This window comes from Cydia pomonella, chromosome 19 (assembly GCF_033807575.1).
Source record: "Cydia pomonella isolate Wapato2018A chromosome 19, ilCydPomo1, whole genome shotgun sequence".
Classification (NCBI taxonomy): Eukaryota; Metazoa; Arthropoda; class Insecta; order Lepidoptera; family Tortricidae; genus Cydia; species Cydia pomonella.
Window position 1 is genome coordinate 12056099 of NC_084721.1, and position 23100 is coordinate 12079198.

General features: G+C 39.6%; 1 protein-coding gene across 1 annotated transcript in view; it reads left to right on the plus strand.

Moving 5' to 3' along the window:
• Window positions 1-214: 214 nt before the first annotated feature.
• LOC133528567 (chromosome-associated kinesin KIF4) overlaps window positions 215-23100 on the plus strand; it is a 30990-nt gene continuing 8104 nt past the window's right edge. Inside the window, exons 1-18 of the mRNA XM_061865998.1 lie at window positions 215-362; window positions 529-918; window positions 2340-2441; window positions 4637-4828; window positions 5999-6158; window positions 6910-7121; window positions 7544-7706; window positions 7946-8456; window positions 8807-8995; window positions 9820-9993; window positions 11115-11318; window positions 13690-13844; window positions 17794-17942; window positions 18534-18778; window positions 20180-20299; window positions 20876-21073; window positions 22014-22286; window positions 22734-22780. Of these exons, the coding sequence (XP_061721982.1) occupies window positions 675-918; window positions 2340-2441; window positions 4637-4828; window positions 5999-6158; window positions 6910-7121; window positions 7544-7706; window positions 7946-8456; window positions 8807-8995; window positions 9820-9993; window positions 11115-11318; window positions 13690-13844; window positions 17794-17942; window positions 18534-18778; window positions 20180-20299; window positions 20876-21073; window positions 22014-22286; window positions 22734-22780 (3338 nt within the window). The 5' untranslated portion in view covers window positions 215-362; window positions 529-674. The remainder of the gene's footprint in view (window positions 363-528; window positions 919-2339; window positions 2442-4636; window positions 4829-5998; window positions 6159-6909; window positions 7122-7543; window positions 7707-7945; window positions 8457-8806; window positions 8996-9819; window positions 9994-11114; window positions 11319-13689; window positions 13845-17793; window positions 17943-18533; window positions 18779-20179; window positions 20300-20875; window positions 21074-22013; window positions 22287-22733; window positions 22781-23100) is intronic.

Below are 23100 nucleotides of genomic sequence, written 5' to 3' on the forward strand. Positions count from 1 at the left end.
AATTTAATATATCTATCATAAACTTATGAATGTAATATTAAAAGTTAATTACGTTTTTGGGCAAACTTTCACTCGTATTTTATACTTATTTTCATATGCTACATGTATGGCTAGCTTTATATTTTGTTTGTTATAGTGGTACTAAAACACAGCATATCTATTCACCAACAGATGGCGCTGTTTGATGAAGTCGCATACGCATATGGCAACATATGTTTCAAAAATGACGTCGGTTTGATCTCAAGTGACTCAAATCAGTCCAACCGTTGTGCCTTTGAAAATTGTAAATGTTCTTGAGTGTAATGATGTGTCTAATTCGTGTTTATTGTTTCTAAAGCAACCTAATTTTAAGTTAAAGTAGGGTAAGTTGACTTGAGCATAATATTCTACTGAAATGCTGGAGAAAACCATTCCTTTAATATCAATACTTATTGGTGTAACCTTCGCATTTCTTACACAAATAAACCTAGTTTTTGTATTATCAGCAAAGCAAACTTATGTATCTTATGTTCTTCAACCTTTTTACAGCTATATAATTGGCATAAAATACTCAACTGTCGTAAGCTGTCCAGTTATAAACATTGACATACCAACAAAGGATTTGACCGACTGACCATCCACGACCGCATTTGCGATATAACTTGGTTTATTCGACAATCTGAACCGAAGTCAACATGGTTGACGGGGAAAATAGCAAAGGGACGATAGATACGGTCCAGGTGGCCCTTCGTATTAGGCCTTTGATGCAACAGGAGACTGATAGGGGCTGTGAAGAATGTATAGAAGCTGTGCCCGGTGAAAACCAAGTTCAGATCAAAGACCTGGCGTTTACGTATAACTATGTATTCCCACAACACATAACACAGCAAGAGTTTTATGATACAGCAGTGAAAGGGCTTATTTCGAAGCTGTTTCAAGGTAATGATTATTTAAATCTGAAGATGTTTATCTTTCCTTGCCTATCTAAGTGGGTTGAATATAAGCTGAATTGTGTTTTTTTTAAAGACTTTACACTGATTACTGATGGTAATTAAGCTCAAAGCTTTTCATAATATTACTTTTAACTGTGCATTTTATCTGTTAAAGGGTACACAGAAAGAACATGTCACTTGAGACTCACAATGAGATTCTAATTTCAAAATGCAGAGCTCTTGAATAACTATTACTTATATCTTCTGTTACCACTATATAATTGGTACATATATTAATATTAACACAACTTTTTATTTACGGAATTAACATAAAGCCTGACCAGTATTATATGATCATGTGCATATTGCATATCTTATTGGAACTAAATTTTTCATTCTAAACTGAACTGTCAAATAAATAAATATTATAGGACATTATTACACAAATTGACTAAGTCCCACAGTAAGTGCAATAAGGTTTGTGTTGTAGGTACCTAGACAATGATATATATAATTATAAATACTTAAATACATAGAAAACACCCATGACTCGGAAACAAATATCCGTGTTCATAACACAAATATATGCTGCTAATATGAACCCGGGACCATAAGCTTCATTGGCAGGGTCACTACTCACTAAGCCAGACTGGTTGTCAAACCCTATACATGAGAATAACAGCACCCTCCTGAAAATGATTATATATTTCTGGCCGGGCTTTACATTTTACATTTAAAATGTGAGTACTCAAAATGTTACTTAAGTGACTAGACATGTTCTTTCCATATACCTTTCGTTTATTGACTAAGTATGTGCAATGTTAATAAAGGGCTTAATTCCTTGTTGCAACTGACAGAAAGGTGTAAGTAAAGACAATCCATACTTAACATAATAAATGAGCAAGTAACTTTCTGTCTGTTACCTTTTCATGCTTTAACCGCTGAACCAATTTAGATGAAATTAGGTAAGAAGATAAATTGAATCCCTTGGAGGGACTTACAATTTTTTCTCAGAAAGGTTTTATCACAAAACAATCCCTTAAGGGGTACGCAGACAAAATCACAGGTAGACTGAATTTAAGCCTTGATTTTTAGGCCTCGGAATTGGAAAATTACCTAATATATTGTTCTTGAAGTCATTTTAGGTCATTTAAAGCTTTATCATTTTTTCATATAAAATATTGTACCATACGGCACCAATCTATACCAACACAAAAATATTTAATTTTTTTTTTTTATATACTGTTCTTCTTCTTCTTCTTCTTTGTCAGGGGCTATGTAAGGCTCTACATCCTAAATATCACTGCGACCATTCCCCTGATCTATTGTGATCGCCACCTACTATAACTCTCGACACAAACCTGCAACTTCAAACAATATATTTTTAAAAATCTGCTACTAATAGTAAATTTATGGTGATTTTTGCAGGTTACAATGTTACTATATTGGCTTATGGACAGACGGGGTCAGGAAAGACTTACACAATGGGCACAAACTATTCAGGCTCTGATGGAGACTACACTAAACTAGGTAATGTAATCTAGCTAGTATTCATATCATAATCATTGAAAAGGTTCTGTCTAGGATTATTACTTTAATGCAAGACCTAAGTATGTATAAACTGTTAAAGTATGGGGTTTATTAGGGTCTCCCCACACATATCCACGCGGAATCGGCAATAGGCGGGTCCACACAGAGCGAGGCCGGTTTGTGCGTGAGGAAATTGCCTCGCCCGTGTGCTCGCTCTGTGTGGACCCGGCTAATAACCGATAGAAAATACATAGCTTTATGTCTACGCAATAGCAAAATAGTAGATTGTTAATCAAGGGATGAACAACACCCATTTCTGTCTAGGTAGTTTGGCACCTTTCACCCGAGTTAATCACTCTACATTTCATTTCAAATGCGAGGAATGTAAAATATATGTACATTTCAAAAAAACACGGCTAAGTGTTAACTTCAGTAGTGTTTCTTGAGGTTACCTTGAATTAACAATTTAGCTAAAAATTTCGTTATTTATGGAATGGGAAGGTAATTATCAGAATGGAAACTGTACAAGTTGTACAACAAATCATTTAAAATCAAAATTTTAATTGCTTTTCTTAAATAAAAAAAATACTTAAAAAGTACAAAAGCTCTAGAGAGCAGAAACGTATAATTTTCAGCACACTTTAGAACAACAATGACCCACTCTCAGAGCATGAGGAATGAAGAAGACGTCATCGCGTCGTCAGCAGGGTGGGCCGAGCCGATCGGAACTAAACGACGTCTTTTCGCTTTTATTGCGTCAAGTGCGTGGACATAAAGCTTTTTTCTTTGAGTTTTTTTCTCGATTCTACGATGATAGGTGTGGGGAGACCCTTTATTTCACCATTTCTTCAGTTCTAAGTTTTCAAGCAACATAACCACTCACATGCTTCATATTTTTCAGTGACTTCTATTATTATAATAAAATAAGGGTGACAGCTGGTAACTACAGTTACCAAAGCAAGTGAGTGGTTAAGCCTATTTTTAACAGACTTCAAGATTTCAAAAGGAGGAGGTTATCAATTAGGTTGTTTTTTTTTTAATTTTTTATATTGTTTTTTTTTTGTTTGATTTGATATATATACAGATTGCCCAGATTGGTCCCGTTTTTGTCAAAACTCAGTTCTGATGATGTTATCCATGAGGAATCAAGGGAACTCTTCAAATGTGAAAGGCATACATATAGTGATTTTTGTATTTTCTTTAACAAAACAAGCATTTACATTTTAAAAAGTGACATTTGATGAAGCAGTTCCAGCTGATGATGATCAGAATGGAACTCTTCAACGGCGCATAGTACACGTTTGGCGATTTGTCCTCTTCACTGTGTTTGTTAAGCAAATTAGATTTTCAAGACAAATTTTTGTCAAGTTCGAGTTCTGATGATGGGGTCCATGAGGAATCGAGGGAACTCCTCAAATGTTAAAAGCATGTAGTGATCTTAGTATTTTCATCAACAAATCAAGTATTTACATTTGTAGAAGTGACATTTGATGAAGTGGAACTGCTGATGATGAACAGAATGGAACTCTTCAACAATGCATAGTTCACGTTTGGCAATTTGTTCTCTTTGCATGTTTGTCAACCAGTTAGGTTTTCCTTTTCAAGGCACATTTTTATATTTCTATCCTATTTAGTTTTTTAATAATTATCTGTTGCTTTATTTCATGCATGGTGTGAAATAATTTATCTTAAATACAGTCGAATACCCTATTGCGGGTATCTTACCAGTCAACCATAGGGCAAATCTGAAATGTGTCAAGGTGGGTGCAGTGACAAAAAAAACATGTTACCTCCTTTTCTACATAATTAGGCGTAGGACGCTGTCTTTTTAATTTCATTGTATGAAATCCAAAATCAACAATAATCGTTCTTTCACCGGTCTCCCTCATTGAAGTCGGTATTTTTTCTTAAAAATTATGATTTATACATAATATAAGAATCTTGCAAGAATGTTAAGCAGAACTTAGAGCTCTCTCCATAAGGGGTCCAATTAGAGTTCAACAATATAATGTTTACACATTAAAATAATTAAATAAATAAATATAGGACATTTTTTATACAGATTGAATAAGTCCCACAGGCCACAGTAAGCTAAGAAGGCTTGTGTTCTGTATACACCTTAGCTATGGATTGTTACATATGTCTATGTAAAAAAAAAATATCTATAAATCTACTAATTCACAATTTGTCTACAGGTGTAATACCACAGGCAGTAGCAGACATATTTGACTTCATAGAGGCCCATGAGGACAAATTCATCTTCAAAGTGAATGTTTCGTTCATGGAACTGTATCAGGAGCAGTGCTATGATCTTCTCTCTGGAAAAGAGAGAGGGCACTCTATAATTGAGATTAGGGAGGACATCAACAAGGGAGTCATTCTACCAGGTTAGTATTTTTTATGCTACGTCGGTGTTAAACAAGCATACGGCCCGCCTTGTGGTAAGCAGTCACCGTAGCATATGGACGCCTGCAACTCCAGAGGTGCTACGTGCACGTTGCTGACCCTTTAAAAAGCTGAACTTTTTCGAAGAATAAAATATTAGATAAATGAATAGAAAATAGTTTCTCCTTTGGGTTGGAAGGTCAAATAGCATTCACAGAATAGGTGCCTGTAATATTTCTTGAGATTAGATTACCTAGCGGATGCCAGGCTCCATGAAGATTAGTATAAAAGCGGCTGGATTCAGAAGCCAAGTCTGTTCAGATCTGGCGAATGGGCCACGAATATATGGCTAACACACCATCATTACTGGTTTTACATGGGATTGTATGTTACGAGGGTACGTAAAACCAAGAAATTAGAAATAAATAAAAGATATGTCGCGCCGCCCTAAAATTATACTGCAATGGTATGCTGGGTAAACACCAAAACCTACAATTCTTGTTATGTTCAAATACATGATTTTAGACATGTTTTTTTTTTTTCCTATCGAGCCAACTTTTGCTTAATGTCTGCCCTCGCAAATATAGTCTAGTTTCCGAGTGAATTTTTCATAACCTTTGCCCTTGATTAAAACGTGTAAAAAAATAATAATTTTCCGTTAGCCCCGTCTTAGTTAAGAGGGGTTGTTACCAGTGGTAACAACTTAGTTGTAACTAGTTGGAATAACCGAATAAAATAACCCACTATGAGAGGCGCAAAAACGAGGTAGGAAAGGTAAACGAATGATTCAAACGCGCAGTTATTAAGTCTTCCTTAAACAGGCGTATTTGCGGCGAGTTCACTAGGTTTGGACCCCCTTTGAGCGTAATAATTGGGCTCGCCAAGTCACTACCTACCTATAGGGACCGTGCGCGTTGGAGGGTCTGCCATCTTGTGGCTTGAATCGGAACCATAAACGTGTACATTTACACGTCACGTGTTTTCTTGTGCATAGTAGGTTCAGCCATCTTGTGGGCTACATCGGAACAATAAACATCACATTTACGCCTCGCGCCAAAAATCTAACGGCTCCTGTGCTGCCTCCTACAGTTCATGCACGCTCCCTATAGTCTTATTCTTGTTATGTTCATTACAACATTTCATATTTGACTAAAAAAACTTTCTACATATAGGTATAACGGAACTGACAGTCACATCAACCATGGAGACCATGATGGCACTGGAACAGGGTTCCTCTGGCCGTGTGACGGGCTCCACTGCCATGAACCAAGCCTCGAGCAGGAGTCATGCTGTCTTCACTATAATCATCTGTAAGGAAAGCCGCACTGACAAGTGAGTTGGTGTTTATATTGATGTTAAAAAGGTTCTGTGTACTTAGGACTTATCTAGCTTAAAATACTAGGATGGCCTTTTCAAGCCTTTTTTAAAAGCTATACTGCCTCCAATATTGACAATATTGCTGGATTATAAGGTACTGTTCTTACACTTTCTCAACTTTTAATTTATTCATTCAGTTCTTTGTAATATGCTACAAAAAAGAAACCGTAAGTATAATAGAGTTGCTTTCCCCAGTGAGATATCTATCCCACCACCAATGATAAGTGAGAAGCAACGAACCTAGTAGCGAAACGCCAACAGTGTGAGCAGCTTGAGATCGACGATAAATATGTGACGTTATCTATGAAAAGGGACCTTATTGTCGATGGCGCTTCCGCCGTAATAAACGATGCTCCGGTACAAATACAACGCTGTGCGACGCAGTGCGGCGTAAGCGCCATCGACAATAAGGTCCCTTTTCCTAGATAATGCCACATATACCTATGCATCTCTAAGAGATGATCTCGTTCCCATGTACTTTTTTGGGCAGGACAATGGTCGGTAGCCAGTCGCTTTCTCATCGTCGGTGAAGCAGATGCTTAAGGTTCACAAAGACATTTTTTTTATCGTAGATGTATTTATTTATACAAGGAATTCCAACAGCTATAAAAAAATACATTAAACTTTTTAGATAGTAGTACAGAGCCAATTTCAGGAACTCGCAAATATAAACTGTATATATAATACTGCAACTGTATATTTTTAGAAACCTAGCCACCACATCAAAGTTCCACCTAGTCGATCTGGCCGGTTCAGAGCGCATCAAAAAGACGAAAGCCAGCGGCGAGCGGCTAAAGGAAGGCGTGAAGATAAACCAGGGACTTCTGGCTCTTGGCAATGTGATCTCAGCTCTTGGAGACGGCACCAGTAGGAGTTATATTAGCTATAGGGATAGCAAGTTGACCAGGTTACTACAGGGTAAGTGAAACAGTAGGCATAGGATGCGTTAGCCTTTATCATCAATGTAGTGTTGTGTCACTCTTGCACTGAAATACATACTTGTTTGAACGTGACGGTTACGATGACAGACGTCATTCCACCTTAACTAACCATAACCTTCAACAAGGAGGAGTTTTGTCCAAAGTGTGTCAAGTTTCGGCGGTTCCGAGGCCGGCTCTCTGACACTACAGGGTTGCGTAATGCATCGCAACCATAATGTAATTTGTAGTGGTTAGTTTTATAAAATACATTGTTATGGTATTTATTTCATAACTACAGACCCCCAGAATATCTACATTAATAATTTTCTTTATTTATGCATTCTTATCAGAGTGGTTTCTATGGTGGTATGTCGCCGCTGCTATCCTCGTCTTTAGTGAAAAAATCTTCTTTTCTTACAGACAGTCTCGGCGGCAACTCTCTAACACTAATGGTAGCCTGCGTCAGCCCGGCGGACTACAATCTGGATGAGACCGTATCCACGCTGCGGTATGCAGATCGAGCGCGACGCATTAGAAATAAGCCTATTATCAACCAAGACGCTAAGGCTGCCGAAATCATTAGGTAAAATTATATACATAACTAAAGGTGCATCCTAAGATGAATGTGACAAGCGACACACAAAAGTTGAATTTAATAAACATAGATAGACGCAGGCAATGCAGTTATGACAGTCCTTTATTCAGATCCATTTATTTAAATTACATTATTAGATCCAATCCGTCATTCTTCCCGTTTACATTCTTTTATTTATTTGATATCAAAGCGGTACCACTTACTACCCAGCCTTAAACTTGTTACAGGCTAAACAATTTAGTAAACGAACTAAGACTACAACTGCTAGGCAAAGTGCCCACCGACAGCGAGCAAAACAACGAGAAACTTCTAGAAGAAGTCGAGCGCGAAAAAGCGAAATACGCCGAACTACTCAAGAAACACAAGCAAGTTACCGAACACCTTGGAAACATGCTCATTGAAAACACAAATTTATGTGAAAAGGCGCTACTAGCCGAAGCTGCAAAAGACAAAATAGAACAGAAACTAAACGAGCTCACAGAGCAATGCAACCAAACCATAGACAACCTAAATGAAAGTAAAGATGATGAGAAGAATAAGACGACAGTGCTGGATTATATTAAAGAGATTAAGAGTAGGCTAGAAGATTTGCAATCGGTGAACTTTAAGACAAATGAGGAGTTGATAGATTACGAGATAAAGCTGTCGTTTACGAAGGACCAGGGAGAGGAAGGGGAGGGTGTGGTGCTGAGTGAAGACCAAGCGGTGCTTGAAGAAGAAAAGAGGGCAATGGGACAGGTATATATTTCTGCTTATATTTACAACTAAATATTCAAAGTTATACACATATTTATTTTATGTTTAACTTGTTGGCGCAGGGTCGCCATGTAAAGAGAGGCGTTAAAGGAAACAACCGCTTGAGTAGTATTATTATATTTAACATATTATATTTGGCATTAACTATATTTTATACATCTTCTGATCTTGATCTTTCTGTGTGAGGTTAGTAGACAAGTGGCTGCTTAGAGTAGTGCCGTTTGTAAGACGCGTTTAAGCACGGGATACCGTATAAGGTACCGTTAAGGTTGTCTAGGAAGAATATTCGCTAGCATCCGTTTAACTAATTTCATAAATATATAATATTCCAGGTTGCATTAAATCAAGAGCTACAAGAATTAAACCGCGCCATGGCCATCAAAGCGTCTGTGGTGCAAGCGATCTTGGCCAACAACAAAGACATGCTTGACAGCCACAGCAACCTCAAGGAGAACGAGGAGAGGATAGCGCTGCTGGAGAAGGAGAAGGAGGAGCTGGTGCAGCAGTTGAAGAATAGTAAGGTAGGGTATCCTTACTAATATTATAAATGCAATTGCAACTAGTAACGCCATGGCCATAAAAGCGTCCGTGGTGCAAGCGATTCTGGCCAGCAACAAGGACATGCTGGACAGCCACAGTAACCTCAATGAGAATGAAGAGAGGATAGCGCACTTGGAAGAGGAGAAGGAGGAGCTGATCCAGCAGTTGAGAAACAGTAAAGTTGGTTTTTATTAATAGATATGGTTTAATTTAAGTAATTATCGGGGTTATTCTCACTATGTTTACTGGTGGAAATACTCTTAACAGCAATAAAAACGGGTCAACAGCAATAGATTCTGTATACAAAATGACCTGTGGTCAAAATTATTTTTATAGTCTTGTTTTTGTCCCCACATGTGACGGTGTGTAGCTTTTTGTATGAAATGAAATTTATTACTTAATTTTTCTCATATAAATTATAATTTATCTACGGCTATAGCTATATAGAAGAAGACAGAAGTCAGAAACAAGATCACGAAAAGAATTTTATAAGAACATCGCTAAATGTTTTTTTTATTGCATTACAAAGGGAAAATACATTTATTTTGTCAATAAAGGTACAAACAGGCGCTCTTATTGGGACTCTATTGTGATGGGATTAAGGGTGATATTCGAAATTGCCGACATTCTGATGTATTCTAAATTAACCAAATACACTTTAACCCCTTTGATTCTACCTCTAAATACAGAAATTAAATTCAACAGAACTAGTGAGTTAATTTAATAAAACACAGATTAAGACAAATTCCCCATTAGAAAACAGTAAAAACTTATAAGACAAAATTCAGTTCTTTTTTTCATTTAGACTAAGGATCCAACACACGAAGAACGCCGCACCAAAGTCCAGACCTTGGAAGCCGAGATCACTGACCTCAAGAAGAAATGCCAGCAGCAAGCCTCCATCATCAAGAATAAAGAAAAGAATGAAGCTAAGATTGCATCGCTTAATGCAGAGTTGAAGGCCATGAAAGCTACAAAGGTGAGAAATAAATCTGTAGAAATTGTGGAAATAAAATCATATGTTCAGCAAGGAAATGAAACGAGATGTAATGGAGTGAAGCTTATATGGGTGAATCAACTTTTTTGTCAGCCATCTACTGGTCATAGAGGGAAATTCTTCGAACATAATTTTTGACTCCGAATTTTGTTTAGACTAGTTAGGAGGTGAACATATCAAACGTCCCGGGCCGTAGCTCTTGAGCCGAAGAGGAGACGGGGGTTTGAAGGTTCCATTTTTCAGTTTTTCACTTATATCTTGGAAACTTTGCGTCTTAGCGATATGACTACTACACAAAACGAAAGCGGATGACATTTGCTATAAGTTTAAATTAGTCAAGTTTTTTGATATTTTGTATAGTTTTCGAGATATCCTCTCTTGAAAGTTAACTAGTCCAAACAAAGTCAAAAATTGTGTTCCAAGCATTTCGCCCTATAACTTTTTTGAGCATTCATTGCATAAGAATAGTTGATTCAGTTGATCAACCTATATGCGAAAATGAGTGTGAGTGAGTAATTCCATAAAATGACTACCAACCTCAATGACAGAAAATTTTAGCCCCACTAATTATTTTCTCTCAAGTGTTAAGTATAGTCTCTCTTTTTATTTAGTTCTGTATGAGAGAGATCGGAGATGGACTATCGCATGATCGAGGACAGTGGCTGGAAGATTTTAAAAAGAAGTTTATTGTCGATTTCGTTAATATTCCATTGGAAAGAGAGATAGTATGTACTTTGGAAAGCTTTTTTTAACAATTGTGTACTAAATGTCCAAATTGTATCTATAGCGTAGTCCTCATTAGCATAAGCCATATAAAATATTTAACTTGCATTACCCACACCACACTCCTCGATTGTAGAGCTTGGGTACAAAGACAGCTATACCATATTATTATCGTGATAGTTCCCATATAGCGGAAAAGTGGTATAACAGATTTCTGAGTTTAGCTATTATCTTTCCCTTGATCTATAAATACTGTGTCTAATGTCACAAAAAGAGTACAAAATTCAATGATTATAAATGTACATTTTTACATCGCTGTCGACTTCAGACGTAAAATATCGTATCATAGTGAAATACAAATTTATGAAATCCTTACATAGGTGAAAATAATCCGTCAAATGCGCGAAGAAAGCGAGAAGTTCCGCAAATGGAAGGCCGACAACGAACGCGCCATGCTACGACTCCGGAACGAAGACCGCAAGCGCGCCAACGCCATGGCCAAAATGGAGTCTCTGCACGCGAAACAGCAGAACGTGCTTAAGAGGAAGATGGAGGAAGCGGTCGCTGTCAACAAGAGGCTTAAGGTAAGATAGGAGTTGACAATATACTCCATGGAACGGCTCAACGAGAACCGCAAGCCAACGCCATGGCCAAGATGGAGTCTCTGCACGCGAAACAGCAGAACGTGCTTAAGAGGAAGATGGAGGAAGCGGTCGCTGTCAACAAGAGGCTTAAGGTAAGATAGGAGTTGACAATATACTCCATGGAACGGCTCAACGAGGACCGCAAGCCAACGCCATGGCCAAGATGGAGTCTCTGCACGCGAAACAGCAGAACGTGCTTAAGAGGAAGATGGAGGAAGCGGTCGCTGTCAACAAGAGGCTTAAGGTAAGATAGGAGTTGACAATATACTCCATGGAACGGCTCAACGAGGACCGCAAGCCAACGCCATGGCCAAGATGGAGTCTCTGCACGCGAAACAGCAGAACGTGCTTAAGAGGAAGATGGAGGAAGCGGTCGCTGTCAACAAGAGGCTTAAGGTAAGATAGGAGTTGACAATATACTCCATGGAACGGCTCAACGAGGACCGCAAGCCAACGCCATGGCCAAGATGGAGTCTCTGCACGCGAAACAGCAGAACGTGCTTAAGAGGAAGATGGAGGAAGCGGTCGCTGTCAACAAGAGGCTTAAGGTAAGATAGGAGTTGACAATATACTCCATGGAACGGCTCAACGAGGACCGCAAGCCAACGCCATGGCCAAGATGGAGTCTCTGCACGCGAAACAGCAGAACGTGCTTAAGAGGAAGATGGAGGAAGCGGTCGCTGTCAACAAGAGGCTTAAGGTAAGATAGGAGTTGACAATATACTCCATGGAACGGCTCAACGAGGACCGCAAGCCAACGCCATGGCCAAGATGGAGTCTCTGCACGCGAAACAGCAGAACGTGCTTAAGAGGAAGATGGAGGAAGCGGTCGCTGTCAACAAGAGGCTTAAGGTAAGATAGGAGTTGACAATATACTCCATGGTACGGCTCAACGAGGACCGCAAGCCAACGCCATGGCCAAGATGGAGTCTCTGCACGCGAAACAGCAGAACGTGCTTAAGAGGAAGATGGAGGAAGCGGTCGCTGTCAACAAGAGGCTTAAGGTAAGATAGGAGTTGACAATATACTCCATGGTACGGCTCAACGAGGACCGCAAGCCAACGCCATGGCCAAGATGGAGTCTCTGCACGCTAAACAGCAGAACGTGCTTAAGAGGAAGATGGAGGAAGCAGTCGCCGTCAACAAGAGGCTTAAGGTAAGATAGGAGTTGACAATATACTCCATGGTACGGCTCAACGAGGACCGCAAGCCAACGCCATCGCCAAGATGGAGTCTCTGCACGCGAAACAGCAGAACGTGCTTAAGAGGAAGATGGAGGAAGCAGTCGCCGTCAACAAGAGGCTTAAGGTAAGATAGGAGTTGACAATATACTCCATGGTACGGCTCAACGAGGACCGCAAGCCAACGCCATCGCCAAGATGGAGTCTCTGCACGCTAAACAGCAGAACGTGCTTAAGAGGAAGATGGAGGAAGCAGTCGCCGTCAACAAGAGGCTTAAGGTAAGATAGGAGTTGACAATATACTCCATGGTACGGCTCAACGAGGACCGCAAGCCAACGCCATGGCCAAGATGGAGTCTCTGCACGCGAAACAGCAGAACGTGCTTAAGAGGAAGATGGAGGAAGCAGTCGCCGTCAACAAAGGTAGAAATTAAACCCTCCCTAAATAAGTTAACGCTTAAACTCAGCTCGGGAAGTATCTCCTCTTAATCATAGCACAGTGAAGTGGAATTTATGTCGATAATATTCCACGTCTAGAGAAGTATCTCCAATTTAAAGAATTTAGATTTAATTTAGTCATATTTTAGTATTAGTTTAAATTATTAAGTACCTGGGCGACCGAGCTTTGCTAATTGATAATCTTAACTAATTTTTTTTACTAAATTAAAGTTGTCTAAAACAATAAAAATTAAAAAATTATATATAAACTTGAACATATAAAAAAAAAACAAAAGTTAGTCACTGTGCGAGATTCGAACCCGTAACACTCGTTTAGCAGTTCGCGGCTTAACCCGCTGGACCAGACGGACAGTGGCCGGCAACACGAAATTAGCGAACATATTCTGCGTCGAAAGAAAAACGCATGAAAACTCGAAAACACGCGTTTTCCCAAACATAAGACTAATCTAGATAGATTGTATACCCCCAAAAACCCCCATATACCAAATTTCAGCGAAATCGTTAGAGCCGTTTCCGAGATCACAGAAATATATATACAAGAATTGCTCGTTTAAAGGTATAAGATTGTAATAATTACTTTTAAAATTCATTTTATGATACTTTTAACAAAAAAAAAAATATACCAAACAAATATTTAAAGAAAAAATCTTAAATATGAATTTGTTTTTCAGGAGGCTTTAGACAGACAGAAGCAGACCCAAATGAAGCGCAGCGCCAAGGGCAACGTGAAGGCTGGTGCGGTACAGCAATACATCGAGCAGGAACTCGAGGTTCATTTGAGTATTGTGGAGGCGGAGAAGTCGCTTGAAGAGCTCATGGAGTACAGGTATTTGGGCTATTATGACTTATTTGTCTAAGACACAAAATCACCTACATGGACCAGAAAGTGATTGATAGATTGAGAGTTTCTCGCTTTACATTAAGTGGCCTCTATGTTCTCTACTTTGTTCCACACAATGCGTCCCCAGTTTTGCTTATAATTACTCTATTAGCGTTCTAATACCATCCTTACCCTAATACCTATTCTTATGCGCGCGAACTACGCGCGCGACTGCCTCACTGTAACGCCAGTGGACACTGCCATAAGTGATCATAACGCGCAACGCTATGTGTTTACGTTGGAAAGTGAGATTCAAAAATCCAAAGCAAATAAGACATTTGAACGCCGATTATTTAATACTGAATCTATTTATTTATTTTATACTGACATATCTTATTATAATTTTAATTTTATTTATGATGATAATATTGACATTAATTCTAAATTTGACAAATTATTTAATATATTGACATATTATATAGATTTGCATTTCCCTGTTAAACAGTTAAGGCCCAAAAAGAAATTACCTGTTCCGTGGGCAACTGACGAGCTGTTTGGATATATGCAAAAACACCGCGACCTTCACGAGATACGACGTCAATATCCTAACAACCCGATCATATCGGACTGCATAGATCATTACTCGAAACTCATCAAGTCAGAGACGCTCCGTGCGCGTCAAAATCACATTGAAACCAGACTGGCAGAAACCGTAAATCCTTCAAAAGAATTGTGGAGGATCATAAATGAGGAGATAGGTAAAAAATCAAACTCCCAGAAGGTCTGCATTAAAAAAACAAAATGATAATGCGTATATGTCTCATGAAGAGGTTCCGAATGCATTCAACTCACACTTTTTGAACATCGCTAAAAAACATGCAATAAACAGTGATGAAGAACTGTCCAAACAGTACGTCAGTAGGCACTTGGGCAGCGCTGATATACCGTCATTCACATTTCCTGTTGTTACTCGTGAGCTTTTGGATAAAAATATAAAGTCAATGTTAAAGACCAGTACGACTGTAGATGTATATGACATATCTTTAAATATCATAATAATTATATGGCCTATTCTATCTGACATATTAATAGTTTTAGTTAATGACATGTTTAAAATTGGAATATATCCGAATGTCCTTAAAAATACACGCGTATGCCCGGTGTATAAAGGAAAGGGTGATAAGAGTGATGTAAACAATTACAGGCCCATAACTATAGTACCTACCGTCTCAAAACTTGTGGAGTCCATTTTATCATCTTCCCTGATGACCTACTTAGAACAGAACGCTTTACTCACCGACAACCAGTACGCCTACAGACAAAAACGCTCCACTACTACGGCAGCACACAGAATCGTTGACTGCATTTTGACTGGTCTAGATGACAGGTACAAGATGGCCGCCATACTGTGCGATTTGTCTAAGGCTTTTGACATCATTAGCCATAATTTGCTATTAAATAAATTAAGCCTCTATGGCATAAATGGTTCAGCACACAAATTGTTTGCATCATTCTTGACTGACCGTCAACAAGTAGTGAAAATGTTACTTAGTGGCAAAAAATACGTTTCAGACACTGGTTATGTTGATTTGGGCATTCCTCAGGGGTCAGCAGCCGGTAATACACTGTTTTTATTATTTGTGAATGACCTACCCTCTGCCATCACAAATGGGCTATCTGTGTTATTTGCAGACGACACAACCGTTGTCCTGAGGGCAAAAACACATGCGCAGTTGGCCGAGGGAATACATGAGGCTTGTGACCAATTACAAACATGGTTTTCATCGAATGGCCTACTGTTAAATATAACGAAATCCAATGTGATGATATTCTCGGGTCGCAGCACCACAGTGCCTCCATGTATTAGTAACGGTCCAATGCCACTATGTAATGAAACAAAATTTCTGGGTTTCATGCTTGACTCGAATCTTAACTGGAAGTGCCATGTCGATCTGCTTTGTAACAGGTTGAGTAGTTCTATCTTTGCATTAAAAAAATTACAACCTCTGATATCAAGGAAGTCACTTAAAGCCGTATATTTCTCGCACTTTCACTCCTTGATGTCATACGGTACACTGCTTTGGGGAAATTCCACAGATGCAAAGAGAGTATTAATTCTCCAAAAACGTGCGATCCGTTTACTAGCTGGAGTTAAACCAATGCACCATTGTAAGGAACTTTTTAAAAATAATGGTATAATGACGCATTATTCGTTATACATGTTTCAAGTTCTGATGTTCGTGAGAAAAAACTTCTCTATGTTCAAACGTGTCGAAGTCATGGGCAAACAAATCAGATCGACGGGAAGACTGCGAACAGTGCCGCGTCGCATGGCACTTTCATGTAAGAATCCGCGAGTAATAGGCCCAACTTATTACGAACGTCTACCCGCCGAATTAAGAACTGAAATATCTGACGAAGCATTTGAACGTCAATTGAGGAATTTTTTATTGGAAAACCCATTATATTCAGTGAATGAATACATGGAATTAAAATTATAATAACTGTTTAACATTATAGTTTATGTAAAATTGATTTAAGATGACATTTGTTCTAGAATATTATTATTACTGCTCTTAGTTTTAATGACGATCATTATGTGATATCTACTAAATATTTAGTTTGACATGTATTCCATTATTTCTTTTTAGTTTTCCTGTTTCTTTTGTTTCGTAGTTTTTAATTTGACGGTAATTTCGAATTTGTTTTTTTTTTTTTTTTTTTGATAATTATTATTGACGTTTTATAATTATATGTTTGCATGCCAAATCATTGACGATCATAATGTAAATTCATATAGATTAACATAAGAATAATTTATACTGTAATTTATCATTATGAAAATAAATAAATCTAAAAATCTAAATCTATGGTTCTAATATCCTACTTAAGGACTATTATCCAGTTTTACGTTTATCCGGAAATGTCTTCTTTATAATATATGTTATGAAATTATATAGGCTCATAAAAGCAAGTTTTAAATCAGAATTCTCCACAGCCTGAGGAATCATTGCATTATATACTTTATATTGAACTTACTGTGGGACTTAGTCAATTTATGTAATCTTCTTTCTTCTTTTCATCCTGTGACCCCCTGCTGGGGTGTAGGGCTCGAACCATTTTCTTCCACTGACTCCGGTCCTGGGCAGCTTGGGTAACCTCCTCCCACCCCATCCCCAATACACCCAACTCTTGCTCCACGGAACGGCGCCAAGTAGATTTAGGGCGACCATGTTTCCGTTTTCCGGGCATCGTCCAGGTCAGGGCCACCTTGGATAGGTGGGTGTCAGGTTTCCTGAGGATATGACCAATCCAATGCCATTTGCGCGTTTGGATCTCCTTATGTACGAGTGCTTGTCCGGATTGCAGAACATGCAGTTAAGAATTGGATTTATGTAATAATGTCTTTTAATATTTATTATAGGTCTGTTTAAGCTTACACGGGGTACAGGTTATGTTAAAGTATGTAACTTTACTTTTGAGTGACATTAACGTGAGACACTTCATTCGGTTCTTGTCTGTTTTAATTTTTTTGTCCATTAATTATTTATATAAGAATTCAAGCCTTGGCGACCCTCTACATCTCTAAGGATAATTTAATATATATTTTTATATTTTATCTCTGACACTTAGAGACTTATACATCTCTAAAGAATTTTAGTATTTTATTTTTTTATCATAGTTTTTTTTTGTGTAATTTGACATTTAGAGACAGTATACATATCTAATAAAGTATTTATTATTTCATAGATTCGATATTTGTAATTGTTTTTTTTTTAATTTATTGTTTGTAAAAATGGACATGTAAAAGTGCCCCTGTGGCCTATTTGCTGAATAAATGTTTGATATTTGATATTATTTACTTAATGATAGTCAAGGCGTTGGTAATCATGACGCTTAACATCAATATTATACCAGGCTATCTTTATTAACTTCACTCAATAATTCCTTACAGGGCGTGGATAACAGAACAGATAGAGCTCCTTCGCAAAGGGCCTGACAGCGAGGAGAACCAGGAGAAGATAACCGAGCTCGAAGATAATCTGGCGCTTCGCAAGGCGCAGATATCCGACCTGCAGCAGAAAATACTCACCGCTGATCAGGGTAAGGTTACCCGCCGCGGCAACGAGGGCCAACGCGTTTAATGTCGCCACTAGGGGCGCTAGTGTAGATGGAGGGCTCTCAAATTGTGACATGCATAATCTTTTTCGGGGTTACATGCTTTTATATAGCGAATTTTCACTCCTTATTCATAATTGCGGTAAATCTGTTTTCTATGTTTGATTAATTATGTTAAACATAGTTGTTTTAAAAAAGTGCCAACTAAAATATATTATGCAAAATGAAACAGGTTTAAAAAACGGCAAATTTAGACGTTAAAATACCTTTGTGTATATTAGAACGTGATATTATTTTTAAATAAGTATAGCAGAATTATTATAGCTGCTTTTCTGGACCAGCATCTACAGTGGCGCCATCTAGTGAGCACAAAATCCGATTAATCACGTGTGGGACGAGCTCGGGAGGCGTGTAAGAAAACAAAATCCCGTCCCAGCTACACTGAGACCTGAAACTGGCGTTAGTGGAACAATACATAAGTTCCGAAAAACTCATTGTTACAAGCCAGGGTTTGAACCCGCGATCTCCGGATTAAAAGTCGCACGCTCATAAATAAATATTATATTCCTTTTCCAGAAAACAAATCCCGCACCCAATGGGACAACGTGCAATCCATGCTTGAAGCTAAAGTCGCCCTCAAATGCCTCTTCGATCTCCTAGTAGAAGCTAAGAAAGAGCTCCAGAACCAGAGCGAGAAGGGCTACCAGGCGCGCTACGAGGAGATTAAGGAGGCGCACGACAGGCTGATGATAGAATTCGAGAATTGCAAGGCCGAGCTGGAGCAGAAACTCGCTAATCATAAGCTACAGAGTGAACAGAAGGTAAGAAGGCTTGGTATCAATATAGCTGGACAGTATCTCGCGTGCGAGATGGACTACCCGTATTTTTCTAACTATATGAATTAGAAATGCTCATCAATGAATCATGCTCTACTCCCTCGGTATTGTTAACGTAATATGTGGCTAGAGTAATAAACCTCTAGACCATGGTCCAGGAACGGATTTCCATGACCAATAGCATCCCGGGCGAAAAAGGGCCATGTTTCATGAGCCCGGTTCATCAACCCGTCGCCAGCTGACGTCCGCGAGGGTTCATTACACATCTGACCACTTTACGAGTGCGCACGGAATGCGATGACGGAGGTCAGAGGGGAACCTCAAGGGGACCCGTAGGACTCTCAGCTCTGGCTTGCCTTAATTGGCCGTCCAGAGGGGGAGACTTTAGAGCTATACGCTCCAGGGGTGGAAGTGTTAAAGGGCATAACGCCGCGAGTAACTTCGGAGAAAGCGCAGCGCACCTCTCGACACCCCTGAGCCGCTGACGCCGGAGTAGCGCCGCCGTCGGTACGATGGCGCGTCAGGTGCCCATCTAGCGAGTGGCGAGTCACCGCCTGCCTTGATAACACTGTATATCACAATGTTATGGCAGGTGGCCAAAACTCTTAGCAATAGCCCAGTTTTATTGTCCACCCAAATTCAAACCATAGACCTTTCTATTTTTCTGCAATAGCCTCAAATGCCTGCTGAAACCGGTTTATGGGTATCTATTTACGTACCCATGAATGGGTTCCAGCAGACGTTCTACAAGACATCAAAGCTCTCCAAACGGCCTCTACGTGTTAGATCTATATCCCCACGCACGCCTTATAAATGACCGGGCTTAAAAACCCGAGAGTTTTTAACGGAGATACAAATAATTACTCCACGGCCGATTCGGCCACGGCGACTGCTATCAACTCCGTTGCTGTCTCTGGTGTGCTCGCAAGTGACTGACGTAGCCGATCTTGTTACCAAAAGTTCGCGAACATTGCGGGCATGTGAGCACACCATTTGTGTAATTATAGTGTATTGCCGCAGGTGGTCTGGCTTTATATCGTCGCGCTTGACATCCAGCTCTGAGCGTCGACGCGCTTCGAATTCAGCTACTTTGACATTTATTATAGCCCGCCACTCCGTTCGCATGGCTGCCTGCTGCTCCCATCGCGAGAGCTCTATACGACACTTTTTCATGTGCTCCTTAAGCAAATTGTTAAATAAGATTGTATTTATTGTACTTAATTCATACACATATAAGTATATCGTCAGGTGACAACCAAAACTCACTACATACCACCACAACTTCAAAGCCATAGTAAATCATATTAGTACTAAAATAAGGTTGATTATGTTTAATTGTAATGTACAATTCTTTTGCAATTCTTTCAGCTAATTTTTCCATTTCAGCTATCGGCGTTAGTCGCCCTTCAACGCGGGGTCGTCGGCAACAAGAGCCAAGCGTGCCAGCACCTCCAAAACGTGATCCAATACCAACAAGAAAAACTGGACCAGGTCGAGGCCGAGAATGTATGTAGTGTGCTCAAAATATACTATCCTTATTGGTTTCCCACGTTTTATTGTAGATTGTTGACTTTTTTTCTGTAGGTAGGGAGCCAGAAAGAGTTTCCTTCGAGTTTTAGTTTAGATTAACTTGAAATAACATCTGCAGATCGTGATTCAGTATCAGCAAGAGAAATTGGACCAAATTGAAGCTGAAAATGTATGTTACTGATTATGTGTTTTTGTAGAGAGTCGTTATTATATTGTGATTACACCACAAATAAAGATTTAGATAGATATCTTAGTAGGCACAAGTTGCTATTGCAACTGAGATAGGATAGAAGATAGAAATGGATTTATATTCGTTACTTTAAAATGTGCCACAGTATCGCAATCAATTATGGGGAAAAAAGGATAACTATTATCATTAATATGTAAGTATCAAGCGCACAATTTGACAGCATGTGTTTAGAAATCGCAATAAAACTATGGAAATACAGTATTTTCTTCTGCAAACTTTCTAAGCTATTAAGTTTTTGTAAAGGAATCAAAAAACAAACGCACATAAAATGTCCATAAACTAACCACTTGATAAAATTTCAGAAAAAACTGGCAGACGAACTTGAACAACTCCGCACAGCGTCCACGAACGGCAACGCCAAGAAACAGAAGAAGAGCAAGAAAGAGAAGGGAGATAAGAAGACTGAATACGTAGAGCTTTCCGACGAGGAAGAAGAGGACAGGGAGAATGATGACAACGATCCCGATTGGAGGGCCACGCCGCTTTACAAGCGTATACAGGTACGATCAAACGGCTAGAGTTAGAGAAAGAAGGGAGACAAGACTGAATACGCAGTTTTTCGAGGAGGAAGAGGACGGGTAGAATGATGACGATCCCGATTGGAGGGTCACGCTGCTTTACAAGCGTATACAGGTACGATCAGACGGCTAGAGATAGAGAGAGAGAAGGGAGACAAGATTAAATACGTAGAGCTTTCCGAGGAGGAAGAGGACAGAATGAAGGCGATCCCTATTGAAGGGCCACGCCGCTTTAGGAGCGTATACAAGTACGATCAAACGGCTAGACTTAGAAAGAGAAGGGAGATAAGACTGAATACGCAGAATTTTCCGAGGAGGAAGAGGATGGGTAGAACGATGACGATTCCGATTGTAGGGCCAGGCTGTTTTAAGGCCGTGGACTGGGCGCACGCGCCGCGCTGTCGTTCAAAACACATCCATTCAATTGTATACATTGTGATCGTGCCGCGCCAACCACCGCCCGCGCCGCCCGGCTCGGCCGCGCCGCGTACGGCCAGTCGGGGGCTTTAAAACGAATAGGGGAAGGTGGGAAGGCTTCGTACGCTTTTAGTCCTGAATTTTGTAAAATAAAAACTAACAACTATTTTAAAATGACACTCATGTTACTTCATCCTCCATTTATTTGTCTATAATAACAGCGTATTTCTGATTGGATTCACATTAAAATAAATATGAGCGTATCAGCGTTTAATAGTCGAGATATGACCACTGTACGAAGCCTCCCGGTGTACGAATCCTCCCCACCTTCCCCCTACAGGGACAGTCACCTGCAACAATATGTTACAAAACGACGGCCGCAAAAACATCTGCCATGATCTTATTTGTAGAGCCATAAAGTGAATAGGTAAATCTAAAAGTTAAATCTTTTAGTTCTGTTTCTCGTAAATTACGATTCTGATCCCTACAACTAATTCGCACACAGGCGCAGCGCTCCCGCCTCACAAACAACTTCACCGCCGAGAACGCCAACAATTCCAACGAACGTCTCCGAGAACGTGAACCCACGCGCGCCGTCAAACGTGACAGCGGCGGCACCACGCAGTGCACCTGCCGCGGCAGCTGCTCCACCAAGATGTGCGGCTGCGTGAAGGCCGGCAACGGCTGCGGGGGCGGCTGCCGGTGCCAGCCGGCGCTGTGCAAGAACAAGAAGCTGTCGTCGACCAATGCGTCCGATAGCGAGGAGAAGGAGAATACGGTTAGTAAAAGTAGATTTATACAGTCAAGTCTAGGGAACAAGAGAAGACAGTGGAGGTACTTTACTCACTGTATCTGCTCGGGCATCTGTCCTATGTTTGAAGATTGGAAACCACTGTAGAAACTAATTGTATTTGGAAATTATAGTTAGTGACCACACCACACGCTTTCTGATTATTTATTTTTTAATATTTAATGTTTGTTAGTTTGTGTCCCTATTCAAGTAGGTTTGAAGTTTTGACCTACTTTGCAAACAACATTTTCTCAGAACCTGATGTCTGATTAAGATGAAATTTATACCCATAAGAAGTTTATAAAACCCAGTTTTTCACATTAAATAATTAAGATCTTGATGAGTAGCAGATGACTGGCTAAAAAAGTACAGTTAACGACAAAATCTTGTAAGTAAAAAAAATTCAAAATCTTATTACATTTTATATTCTTACAGCCAACCAGTGTGCTGGACACAACACCGCCCTCATACTTCGGCGCCAAGTAAGTATCATTCATTCAACCCTTTCCCATGTACTTTCCCAATACTAACCCCAATCATTTCCCACCTAGCTTACGCCCGACTAGCTCAGAGTCAACCCTGCCGCAGCTCACGCCTGTCAAACAGAAAGAACGGCCGCTGTCAAACAGAAGCCTAGGAAGCAACCAGACGCAGAAATGGATGTTCGCATTACTAGTATACAACACTTGTGTGGCGCCTATGTCTTCATACTGCGCCAACAACATTGTACAATACGGCATGGACGTGGCCAAATATAATGTGCTTGGGAATGTAGTCAAACTACTGATGCGGGAGGTTACAT